Source organism: Bombyx mori, chromosome 15, assembly GCF_030269925.1.
Source record: "Bombyx mori chromosome 15, ASM3026992v2".
Classification (NCBI taxonomy): domain Eukaryota; kingdom Metazoa; phylum Arthropoda; class Insecta; order Lepidoptera; family Bombycidae; genus Bombyx; species Bombyx mori.
In genome coordinates, this window is record NC_085121.1 from 6,954,378 (window position 1) to 6,968,288 (window position 13,911).

The 13,911-nt window shown below is 33.5% G+C and overlaps 1 protein-coding gene and 1 long non-coding RNA gene across 2 annotated transcripts in view; both read right to left on the minus strand.

Moving 5' to 3' along the window:
• Positions 1-3,256: 3,256 nt before the first annotated feature.
• LOC119629624 (uncharacterized) lies at positions 3,257-4,843 on the minus strand. The gene is made up of 2 exons (XR_005245582.2): positions 4,484-4,843; positions 3,257-4,173 (listed from the first exon to the last, which is right to left on the minus strand). It is a non-coding gene; the product is annotated as an uncharacterized LOC119629624 (long non-coding RNA).
• Positions 4,844-8,464: 3,621 nt separating this feature from the next.
• LOC101735335 (gamma-aminobutyric acid type B receptor subunit 1) overlaps positions 8,465-13,911 on the minus strand; it is a 166,284-nt gene continuing 160,837 nt past the window's right edge. The window contains exon 16 of the mRNA XM_012692556.4: positions 8,465-11,949. Coding sequence (XP_012548010.2) covers positions 11,927-11,949 — 23 coding nt within the window. The 3' untranslated portion in view covers positions 8,465-11,926. The remainder of the gene's footprint in view (positions 11,950-13,911) is intronic.

Below are 13,911 nucleotides of genomic sequence, written 5' to 3' on the forward strand. Positions count from 1 at the left end.
GATTTCTTTGAATTCGCGCCTTCACAGCTTTTATCACTGCTGGAGTCCTAACAGACCGAGGGCGACCACTTCTTGACCTGTCATCTACACTAGAGTCTTCATTGTATCGTTTGATGGTACGATAAACGAATCTTTTGGTTATATTCAAATTTTTCAGTATGTTAAAAATTTGAATTGGCGCGTAACCGCAACGATGCAACGCAATAACTGCAACACGGTCTTCTATATGCGTCCACTCCATATTTAAAAATGAGTAAAATTCTAAAAGTATATATATTTTTATTTTCATGAACAATTCGAAATTCGAATTCAATAAACTTTTTTGTGGCCAGCATTCTAAAAGAAAAGTTTTTACTGTGTGACAATACTTATGACCTGACTAGTTATATGTGTGTTTATATGTGTGTTTATATATATTTGTTTTCTTGTTACGGAATTTTTGAACATCATTTCCATCGACGTCCGATTAACTTGAAAATATGCACACGCATAATAGGATCAATGACAATACAAATTTTCTACTCACTGGTGTCAATAACATAAAAAACTTTGAAATTAATTGTTAGTTCGATTTGCTATCTAAGCGTGTTATTTTTTTTAAATACACATAATAATAATAATAATAATAAACATTTATTCCAAACACAAATTAAGTACAAAAAATAAATAAAAAAGATAACAAAAATAACGAGGCTTGGAAACGGTTACCGGCTCAGCAATGCCTAACAGTAACGAAACAATCGGTACTGCGGCGCTGATCTTCCGCCGGCACCTGCGGAGTGACGCGCACACCAGCATCAGACCGACTAATACACAACATTGTAAAATATATTAAAAAATAAAAGAACATGAATAATAAAAAAAGATACAGTTATGAAAAGGACAACAAAATGACATTATTAAATTAATTAAATAAAAATTAAAGTTGCAAAGCACAATTAATTATAGTACGGTGTAATTACATTTAATATTTTCGAATTTTTCTTGTATATTCAAAAGATATACTTTTAAATTTGTTTTAAAGGACCTTAGCGTTCACACATTATATTTATAATATAAAAAAAAATTAAAAAAAAAAAAAAATTTTGATGAGAGTAGGCATAAAACCTATCGCATTGCATCACATGTTCATACCACGCTAACCGTCGGCTCCTTAATTTGTTGCTTACCGGGGCTACTTTCACACTTCCTTGTTTCAAATATGTGTTTTATGAATTTTGCAACAATCACAGTGTAGGGCTTTATTGGTGTCAAGCCAAAGATTATAATTCATTTTAGAAGCAGGAGACCAACTAATAAATAAGTAAATAAACCTCGGATGCAAGTGTAAGTATAGAGTGATATTGGATAGTATTATATACACTAAAATTATAATGATCTTTCCGAAACTAGGAATAAAATCGATGAACAATACCAAGCCGACTCGTTATCTGACCATAGGTTACGTGACACGCTGGAAAAAACCGATACTAACTCGGATCCGGCTGAATTCAGTGCATGTTTTTTTTTTTTTTTAAATCCTTGCCGCTTAATAGCTAAAGCTCTGTAGTGGATATATTGTTGTTGCTTGTTGTAATGGTTTATTTACGATGTTTTGTTATTCTAGAATTACTTTATCCTTTTATGGTTTAAAATAGAAATACAAAATATAAGATTTTTATTTTACTAAAGTATTTGTGGCTGTTTAGTTGGATGCGCTTATTTCGAAGAGTTTTATTCCTCTTAACGTAATGTTACAGTCAATAACTATTTTATTGTTAACATCACTAAATGCTATTGATTCTAAGGGCTTTTCTTTAAAGCAATCCATCAAATGTAACAAACATATTCGTATCATATATAATCCAAATATAATTTAACAATCAAACATCTACAGTAGGAATGAAAGGAATTAGAATGTTTTAGAGTTTGTGTATATCCGAAATTTAATTCCTGAATTCAGTCAAACGGAGGTCTCAGTAAAACGGTTTAATTGTTGTCATCGTCCAAATTCCCTTAAAACTTTTAAATGAGGGCCTCTCTTTGCTTCTTTAAAGTGTAATTTAATTTAGAGCATCTTTATGCTGAATCGAGGCGTGAATTATTTTTACAAAAAGCCCACCCTCAAACGAAGAGCCCGCGCGAGGACTTATTTGTAATTCTAATATCGTTATCTGTATTTTGGTCGTATGGCTGACGTTGACTCTCGGATTAATGTTATAGACAGATATTTTATCTTAGATATCTCTGAAAGTAATGCTTCGCCAGACTGATTACCTACGTAACAGATATATTTTCCATTTCTCCATAAGTCACAAGCTAATGCAAAGATATCAGTGTAAAGATACGTGGGAAGAAAGCCTTAGTCATTGCTTTAAGCTGCTTTCAGACTACGCTATAATATAATAGCATATAGTATATAGCTCATAGCAAACAATATCGCGCACCATACATTGTTATGGACACGTTCACAATGTGCTGTACTATATATTATTGGTTTACTATACGGCTTACTTACTATTCTATACTATATGGAAATATAGTATAGCTTAGTCTGAAAGTAGCATTAGAGCGGGCCCTTTATACGTAGTAGCACGAAAAAAAACTGCGTAGTAAAATTCCAATTAGGTTTTGAATACAATCGAAGCGCACATTTGAAATTTTGAAAAGAAAAAAAATTATCTGAAAAATGAAAACAAATGCTTCTGTTGATCTATATTAAAAACAAAATTAACAATACTTAAACGATAAAAAAACCCATCGAAATGAGTTAGAGAAAAGCGAAATTGATGCTTAACACGTTCGCTGACAGTGAGCACTTACCCTGACATCACAAAAAGGCAGTGAAACCCTCTATACAAAATGATGAACGTCTCCCGACGTAGTCTCGTATTGGATATATGTTTGCTTATCTAAATGTGACACTACGTTGACAGACGTGAACGTTTTACGACGTAGTGTCATAATGGCTACATATTCGATCGCCTCAATCTGGCACTACGTCTACAGACGTGGACGTCTGTCGACGTAGTTTTGTGTTGAATACATGCTTGCCTGTTTTATAGCAAAACTACGTTCACAGACGTGAACGTTTCTCAACGTAGTGTCATATTGGCCACATATTGGACTGCCTAAAGCTGGCACTACGTTTAAAGACGTGGACGTTGCACGACGTAGTTTCAAGTTGGTCATATGTTCGCCTGCCTAAGTGAGACACTACGTCGAAAAATATCTTATATACTTGGGATCTTCTGAGGAAAGATAATAAAACACATAATATTTGTAAAATAATCAAATATTTTCAAATATTAAACCTCCTACAATAATTTGTGACTTATAAAATAAACGAAATTTCCCAACAAAAAACAAAAAAATATATTAATTATTATAACATCAAATGCTATGTTATGGTATTTTTCAATATCTGTACGATGAAAAACAGATATAGTCTGAAACTTATTCAAATACACATTTCTTACACAATAATTACAAATTATTTGGTATTGTAATTAGGAACATTCAAATGATTATATCATATGTTTAACGCTTAAATTATTATAAATTATAATATTTTAATGCGCTATCGGAAATCTTCTATAACCATCTTTGTACATAATAAATATACAAAGTTTCGACACTACGGCAACGCTACTAACAAACAATAAAAAACCCTAATAATTAACTCAATAAAAGAAAACAATATTAAACTTATAAGTACCAAAGTAACAAAAAAATAGGTCAACATACCCTAGTAAATAATTATAAAAATAGGAACGTATAGAGTCTCAAAAAATGAAAATAAATCTGCAAAATAAGGTTTTGAAGAGTCAGACTACGATTTATTGTTCTTGCTGTTCAAGGATTTGGTGATAATCCTGGAAACATTCAGGACATAATGGAGGAAGTCCTGGACAACCAATGCACCTGTAGCTAGTTTCGACCCTCTTCTTATTCTTTGGAACACATTTTACACATCAGAAATGAGTATTTTCGACAAGGTCTTATAGAAAATATTTCCTCTGATGAACTGGATGCACCAGTTTCTTCTATATTTTGTGGTTCATAGTTCGTGTCAGAACCATACTCACCGTCATTATCCTCGAAGGGATCTAAATCTGCTTCAGATGGCGAATTTGATGAAAAATCGTCGAACAAGCGTATTTTTGGACGTTTCTTTGAACTTTTTGCTGACATCTAAAATTAACAAATTGTTCAATTGGTAAATCAATCAACAACCTATAAAATTTCCAAGCTGGGCACAAGCTTTATCACATTAGAGGAGTAAATTAGCAACGGCTAATTACACGTAAGGTCATGAATTTTATTCTAATCCGACACTATAATAATACTACTTTGACCCAAGTATTTCAAGGAAAGTCTGTTATTTAGTAAATAAAAATACCTAAGGAAATACTAACATCACAAAATCTTATAAATACATAAACATAACGATGTTTCAATACAAATAAACACACAAAATATCATTTTTGCAAAATTTACTTACTGTTTGAGTGACGTAAACACGTGGTTGTTCACAAAATGGCACTGGCCGCACTGATTGATCGAGAAATTAGCGTGCGCTCACGCCGGTGGACGTAGTACTTATATGCGAACTATTTACGTGTGTGCGTGAACAACTGAGACAGCAATATTAAACTACCCACAAAACAATCATGTTACGACAGTAAGAAATGTGAGATTGCTTACAATATGACAGTGAATGCTATTTTTCATATTGCTTCTATTAGAAGTTGTCGTCCGACGACGTACTGCCAATGCTCATAAAAGTAAGTACCCCGTCCTTCGACGTACTGTTATACCGCAATATGTTAATTTCCCGTCTAACGACGTACTGTCAGCGAAAGTGTTAAGTTTTCCTATTACACATCTCGGCAGTCTTTGAATATTTCAATGCGTAGTTCTCAATCCATTGAGGTGATAGCAATTCCTTAGCCGCATCTTGCCCCAGCAAAACACGTCATTTCTTTTTCACACACCTTTGAAATGAGAGGGTGACCCCAAAACTCTCAGTACATTTGTTTGCCTTTCATATATCAACTCGCTTACTAAGCGGATCTCAGACTACTTATCATATTTACGTATATATTTAGATGTTTGTTCACGAGATATTAGATTATAAAGATAAAATAAATAATACCAAGAATTTTGTCCCACGCATTTCGCCTTAAAATAAACCTTAACATTGTAGGTATTGCTTACAAAAACCCTCTGATTAAATTTGTGTTTTTTAAATATAAGTAGTATATGTAATTAGTTGTGCATCGATGGAACACGTGTACCTCATGAAGGAGGTCGCGGCGTGTAGGAATGAGACACGTAGAAGTATGTTTGAGGTTATTTTTAGAATACAAGATTTAGGTCAAAACGGCTGGTCTCAAAATTCTAGTCGGCTTTTATCAACATAATATTATTTGTGTAAGAACTATTGCCGTTAGTAGACAATGTCCTGCCGCTAGTATCCTACCTAATAAAATTTGTTGAATACCTAGCTGTTTTGAGTAATTCAAATCAAAATCAAAAAGTAATAAAATAAAAGATTAAATAGGTTTTCATTGGCGCTTTGGTCATCATCTGTCATCGACCTTACTATGGATTCCAAATGTAGTTTCACCACGGAGGAGGTTCGGAAAGAGCCTCAACGCTTGTACTATTCCAATTTAATGTATAAATCACACAATATTTACAAAGTATCATTGCACATACCTTTACTATTAAAGAAGTAGTTTTAATTTTGAAATGGTTTTTAATGGTATGATTTATGATATTACCATCTTGCTTATTTAGTAAAGATTCCTCGTAAGCATGGTAAGAATATGGGGAATTAACGTTAGAATCCTATTCCATTTCAGTAAAAAAGCGTAATATGTATTGATACACGACCATTTATTTAGCTTAGGTAGCTAGCTTAGTACTGAGTACGATATTCTCAATGCAGTCGAGTAGTATATCTTCGATTTACTTTTATTTCATTCATTATTATGCACAAAAATGAAAATTGATTAAATTATAGTTAAAAGAAAAATTTAATATAATAAATTTTAAAGACAAAATGAATAGAGGATTTATTGAAGGTCGCGGCAATCAGCTAGACGCAGGAAATGCACGGCCGGTCGTTGTGGCGAGGCTTGGGGAAGACCTATGTCCAGCAGTGGACGTCTGTGGGCTGAAAGATAGAAGACAGATACAAAGAAAAGCATTTCATTTTTCACGAAACTGCTTTGATATGCTGCTCTGAACTGCTGTGATAGTGTTTAGTCAGGAAAATATATTAAAACAGAAATTAACTATAAATAATTTAATTAAAATTAAATAATTTAATAAAAATTACATACCTTAGGTATGTAATTTTTTTAATTTATACTATTATATTTAGAACCGAGTAGAATTAGCACTTAAACATTAAAAAAACCTTACACTTGTTTCAAAACGCAAATTTTATATTAGATATAAAAAAATCGCAAATAACGTCTGAGAAAGATCAATTGTAAAGTAATTTTTCATTTTAACAAATTAGGAGCCATTACCTACACGAAAAAAAATGTTATTCCATTTGCGAAATCATAATTGGATTATTATCTGAGTCACGTCCATTAGGTGGATGAAACGAGAATTGAATTGCAAAATATGACGAGTCTACGAGCATTGTAAAGTTACAAATACGTTGTAGACGTAATGCGATTATAACGATGTCATTTTATTTCTTTTATACTGTGAAAGTGATTCTTTTGGAAATAACCGGACCTTTCTTTTGATAATAATTATAATTCTTCAATTCTGGTTGTCGTAGTAACAAATAGTTTCGTTGTCACTTTATCTAAAAGCTACATGCATAGATTAATTTGTTTGAAATTCTTACGCGTTATCTATCCTTTGTTAATTAAGTGATTATATTGAAGAATAATTACTTTAAAATTGTTAAACTATTAGAAAACACAAAGTACATTGAAACGTAATCGTAATTAATATTAAATTAATTTTTTCTCTATTTTAGAGATTAAACGTAAAAGTTTCTCGTAAAAATTACGTCTGATATTTTTTTTATCAGATGACTATGATCCATGCTGTCGTAGTGTCGGTAGGTGCCTCATATGTCTTTTGTCTAAGTCATGTGTATTGAAGGATAGACGGTCTCCAATGGTGTATTGTTTATCAAATCAGTTCATTGAACAATCGCCTCTGCTGATTCGAGATTCATCCATTGATTGTCGACTGGATGCTTGGATCGGATAGCTGGTACTGTGAGAAGAATTGCTGAATGCTAGAACCGAATAAGTTACGTCGACTTGCTTTGTGTTTAGAGCAGCTCTCGGGCTTATGTAGTGAAAACGCTGAGATATGCGATCGAAGTTTATACATCGGCTATTGTACTCTTCCATCTGAAAAACGTCTTTTTTACGACAGATGCAGGTAGGATTGTTGTGCCCACTCGCGTGGGCTTGCGCTATATTCTACTACTACTATGTAGGATACGAATTTAGAAGAAAGTTAGATATGAAAATAATCGGATCTCCTTTTTCTTGTCCTTATCCTGCTATGTGGGGTTGACGCAGCATGACCACTTTTTCCATTCAGGGCTCTCTCTTGTAGCTATTCATCCCACATGATGGTGGGGTCAGCTTTCCTAATTGTTTCCCTCCATTTCGCTCCGTCTTCGACATCTTCGTCAGTAACACTGCATTACCTCTTGTTCTTCAACACTACATCTTTCCACTTTCTCTGGGGTATTTCTCTAGGTCTCCGACCGGGGAGGTTGAGCTGTAGTACCAATCAGGCCTGTCATACGTCATCTCTGAACTCCTACCCTTTTCATGCATATCTTCTTTTTTTTATTTTTTTTTTATTGCTTGGATGGGTGGACGAGCTCACAGCCCACCTGGTGTTAAGTGGTTACTGGAGCCCATAGACATCTACAGCGTAAATGCGCCACCCACCTTGAGATATAAGTTCTAAGGTCTCAGTATAGTTACAACGGTTACCCCACCCTTCAAACCGAAACGCATTACTGCTTCACGGCAGAAATAGGCAGGGCGGTGGTACATACCCGTGCGAACTCACAATAAGTCCTACCACCAGTGATTACGCAAATTATAATTTTGCGGGTTTGATTTTTATTACACGATGTTATTCCTTCACCTTGGAAGTCAATCGTGAACATTTGTTAAGTACGTATTTCATTCGAAAAATTGGTACCCGCCTGCGGGATTCGAACACCGGTGCATCGCAACAACGAATGCACCGGACGTCTTATCCTTTAGGCCACGACGACTTAAACGACTTCTTTCAAACTGTCCTTCCAAGTCTTTATTACGACCCCTAGTTAGATACGTTTACGTCTAAAACTATTATCATTGAAAAATTAAAAGGAACTAGCAACTAAAACTCGTGCAGATCATGGCCTTAAAAACGATAATAAACAACCCGATAATCTGTTAATTTCTAATTGTAGGTATTAAAATAAAACAAATTTCACATTGAAATCATTCGATGACTGTTTATTTACACAATAATGACACAGTGACGGTTAACAACCAAAGTTATCAATCACAGGAGAATAGCCGTAAACAACAATGCAGTTTACATTTGAATTGACGACAGCTAACTAACTATACTAACTAGCACATGATTATCGAACTATGAAGAATTAATCGAATCAAATTTGGACAGTAGGGCTCTGATGGGCTTAATTATAAATATAATTTAAAATATTTAAGTTTAATAAAATTTGGAATATCAACGACACTGTATTGTAGGTATGTTATGTTTCGAAAACTATAACGTACAATATAATAATTTTATATGATGATAACACACGTACTAATTCTATGCAGTCAAATCTTTTATGAAGGCCGAAAAGTGTTCTGAAAGAGAAACTATAAAAAAGATTCCCTGGCGAGTTCTCAAATGAGAATTTTAGTACATATTTTATTCATGTATTTAATTTCATAAAGCAATCTTGTTCAGATCAAACATTCAACAACCAAGAGAGCAGATGGAATTTCAAACCTCCTTAGATACTATTTAAATTAAAATTGAGTTCGTTGTACTTATTTATTTGAACATGATGTTATACGTTTTATTATTAAGACTTTCATTTAAATAAGAAACAATTTCATGTATTCAAACATAAATTTTATAACCGAATAATATCTGAAGTGAACGGAGTATAATATCTTATTTTAAACACACTGGAAAAATTCATTTCGTTCTAATTACTCCCGAACTATATCCGATGATAAAAATAATTAAGGCAACTAAAATATTTCCGTAGCATAAATCACGAGAGCGTGAGGTTGTTTAAAATAAAACTGGGACACGAAAGCAAGCCAAAAGACAGACGGAAGCGGCCGGTCTGAATGCACATAGATTTCCGTTATGCTCAAAGCTACGGACATATGTTATTGTTAGTCTAGACAAAATATTAAATAAGTAAATGCTAAGCTAAGCCTATTCAGAGAACACAGAATATAAAAAAAAAAACACGAGTGGTACTGGGGAACTGCCGCGATCCCGTGGTAAAGCTATTGCATAGCATTTTTTATCAACTTATGCAATTATAATTAGACAATAGTAATTTAATATTAAAAAAAAAAAACAAGACCACGCTATATTTATAAACATTAACAAAAGTAAAACATTAACTGTCCCCTTCACATTCATAAGCTAGACCGCGCGAGATAGAGATGCGGACTTTTCATGATACGCATGCAGTGCGACGTCACGCCGCGCGCTTATTCACAAACACTACACAAGCGCAACGTGTGAATGCGTTGAACGCGAGCTACATGGTGGGCGGAGGGGGGGTGTTAGGTTTTATTTTCGTTACGGAATTTCTTGATTCGGTCGCCGCGCTCAAATCTCGCGATAAAGGCTATGCAATAGCTTAAAAAAAGAACTATGTCGTAGTTGCATTCGCTCATTAACATTTTTTTTTTATATTAGTGTAGAAGTATAATGTATAAATAAGATAGAACTTTTCACTCTAATACTGTCCGAATATTATGTGAGTATCTACACGAAATTTGTAGTTGTTTCGTCGTAGAAGTTAGCCGTTGAATATTTTAGAAGCGCGTAGAGGAATATCTGGGCCAGAATTATTCACGGCATAGGACGTCTTCGTGTTCTCAGGGACGTTTTTGAAAAAAATGTATTGTTTTCATATTTTGTTTTAATGGACCGAAATTAATAAGTCTATTTGAGTTTTCACAAGATTTAATGTGCCGTTATTATCTTCTCCCTTTATATTAACTGAAGTGATCGAACACAAATATTTTCGAACAGCCATAGCTTAAACCGGCTATTAATTATTAACCTATGTACCTCAAAAAAGGAATTAAATAATATCTCTAATCGGATCATCGAGTTCTAGAACTATATGACATATCTATGTAAAATAGTACACGTAACAGTAATCTAACCTCGCACAGTTAATTACAACTAACAATCTAGTTTTCATGTATACTTTAAGAATAACATCTCTATGATTACATTGTAATTGGCAGTGCTGTATGTTTTGTTATTTTAAATTGTTATTTTATTATATCGGTGAACAGCATGCGCTCTAATTATAATCAAAACGAAGGGTCTGTTTTATTTAAATGCGTATCAATCTATGTTCTCGTTGTATGCAATATAATAGATAATAAATAAATAAATATTTACTAACAATAACGCCACGTTAACTGGTCCCGTGATAAGTTCGTAAAGAACTTGTGTTACAGGTACCAGATAACGGAAATAAATATAAGATTTTTATTATACACATACATATATTTAATATACATCCGTAACCCTGGAAAAGACATTTATATTTACCATACAAATATCTTCACTTGGCGGGATTCGAACCCGCGACCCTCGTATGTAGTGACCATGTCACTTACCACTACACCAGACGGCCGTTAATGAACTAAAACTCCTTTCATTGACAAACTGTCAGTTCGTTACCTCGTGTAGCTTTGATTAAAACGACCATGGACGTACATAGGTTCATTGAAATGGCAACGTAAATATTGGCAAAAATTGGGACCGCGTTTGTTCTATTTTATTTGCCAAAAATTTTATTTTTGACACCGAAATGTATCTGAGAGCGGAGACCGTTAACTCGCATATCGGATTTTGTTATGGTAATACATTATTACCGTATGGTAAATGTTGAATTCGTTCAAAATATGTACACTATGAAGTTTGAACTATAAGTTCGTAATTCGAATAAAATACAATTATAGTACACAACATGAGTTTTTATTTATTATAGTAGCAACCTTTGTTATTATTTTGCTAACTCTATTAGGAATAACACATAGGTTTGTAATTAACTATAAAATATCTCATTTGAATTTGGCATCCAATATCACTGACCGTGTGTCATGTAATATACAAAATGTACTAAAAGGCCAAGCTGTTGAAATTGTATTAAACTTTTTGTCCGTCGCGGTTTCTTTTGATATGTGAAAATACGATTTCGTATTGTTAATGGTATAACACTTATCATAGCTCTATACTATATAACAACATTGAGATATCTACAACGTTTCAATAAATAACAAACTTGTTGTAACTTGAAAGCGTAAAACAACATGCACTGAAGTAATTTGAAATTAGCAACGTAACAGAGAATTAATACTAAAAAATGAGCAACAATTCATAGATTTTTAATTTCTACACCACAATAGCTCTCGGAGTTCATACAAAACGATTTAGGCTACATTTCATCGTAGCAACAATATTCTTATAAACAACGGACCGTAACATTTAGAAACGCTCACGTAGATTCATGTCATCTAAACGTATAAGAACACTTTATCTCTTAAAATTATCATAAGGTGAACAACTACGGCGTCGTAAAGTACTAAATAGATTCAACATTAAATTAACATTAAACTATCACTCTCTAAGTAAATGTTTATCGAAGATAGTTTCGCGATGATCAGATGCGTTCGTCCTGCACATCTGTCAAGAGAAAAAGAACATTAAATATTTTGTTGTTTTTTGGACAAATGTCGTTAAACAAATACCATCGTCTCTAAACTACGACTTCTACATGGCGACAACTGTGTACACTGAGTAAGCGATTATATTTAAAACAGAAAAGCAAATAAACAAAAACATAATTTGCCTTTCAATCAGCATTGAAACAAACAAGGAAATAAACAAAAACAAAATAAATATTACAATCATTAGAACGGATTTTCTCATCAACATTTACAGTTTCTTGAATAAAACACATCGGAATAAATATTTAAACTTTAAAAACAATTTCTAAAAGCGTTTAAGTAAAATTTTACATATTAATGAGTTTTAAAAGTCAGTTTGTTTTCTTGAGAATTCGTTTCCGAACCTTCTAATGTTTAGTTTAGTTTCCGATTGTTTCAGAGGGTATCCTAAATTTTATTTCTGATTTCATGTATACTGTTATTGTGAAGCTACACGTTATAGTCATGAGATAAATGTTGAATAAAATTGAGGTTGTTGCCGAAAATTAATAATCGGTACTGTCTTGTTTCCAGTGTTCCAGGAACTGAAAGATATGTAACACAAACAAATCATTATTTAGCAAACACATCGAACATTCATGCAAGAAAATCTCGTTATTTTGCGTTTTTAACTGCTCTTCTGTTTTTTTACAGTACAATCTGTTAATAACTGTAACACACATTAAGCAATCAAACTTTAGAACGTGTACACGTATTTTCAGTATTTAAATCACCTTTCAGAAGACTTGCACATAGATACAAACATACAATCTTGAATAAATGGTATTTAGAATTTTATGTTTTGTTTTAAAAGGTTAATGAAGCAAATAACGCGTGCCAAACACGATTTAGTTTTCTGGGAGAGCAAAGGGGGGTTGGGGCAAAGTGCAGCGTGTGTGGGTGACATGCGGTTATAGGATGACAGCACACAAGTAACTACGGGGAACTGACTCCATACTACTTACGTCGCATTACACATTGGTCGAAATGTACCATCTTTGGCGAACAGTGAGCGCGAACACGTGACAAGAATAGAAGGAATTTAGAATTCATCCCATTCGTTTAAGAAACCAAAATGCACGAACGATTTAGACCAGCGATTCCCAATCTGTGGTACGCGTACCTCTAGGAGTATGCGGGGTACCTTTGGGGGTATGTGAAAATTATATTGGTAATAACGGAAACACTGTGAAGTCGAAATAGTTAACTTATTAAAATGTATTGTTTCTACAATATATGTGGCTTAAAAGAACCTTACAACTAATATCAAATTAATGTTGGTTGGCTGATAAAGCACACTACATTCGTTTGTTTATGACCTGCCTAAGTTCATCTCTGTTAAGAGAATCGAGACGCATTTTTAGGAATAGGTGTTGAGTTATCAGACGAGGGGTACTCATAAATGAAAAGTTTTATTAAAGGGGTAACGGAACGAAAAAAAGGTTGGGAAGCACTGATTTAGATTTAGGTCACGTTCGTGACTGTTCGTTCGAAAGCGTTACATTGTAGACTCGAGGCCAGACGAATGTGTAAGTGCGGTACACACAGAGACACTAAGCTACGGGGTTCGGTCACTCACATACCTAAACACGCAGCGGCCAATTCCGAGTTATCGTGTAACTCCAAACATTTCTCGTAATGATCTTTTCCTCCCCATTACACTTTTCGGTTAAATTTAAAACACATTTAAAACTTATATAGCAATCAAATATATCGATCGTATACAATAGGGTGCGTCATAACGAGATTTGACTGCATGAATTTTGAAAATAAATCACTAATGTAACGCTATAAGAGGCGGAATATCGAAATAATACAGAATATATATTATTATATTATAAATGATTAAAACTACTTTTACATTACGAAGTTTCAAAATTCTTATAGCGATCATGCTCAAGGATAACCGAGGAGTCTTTTTTATTCCTCCAGAAAATTT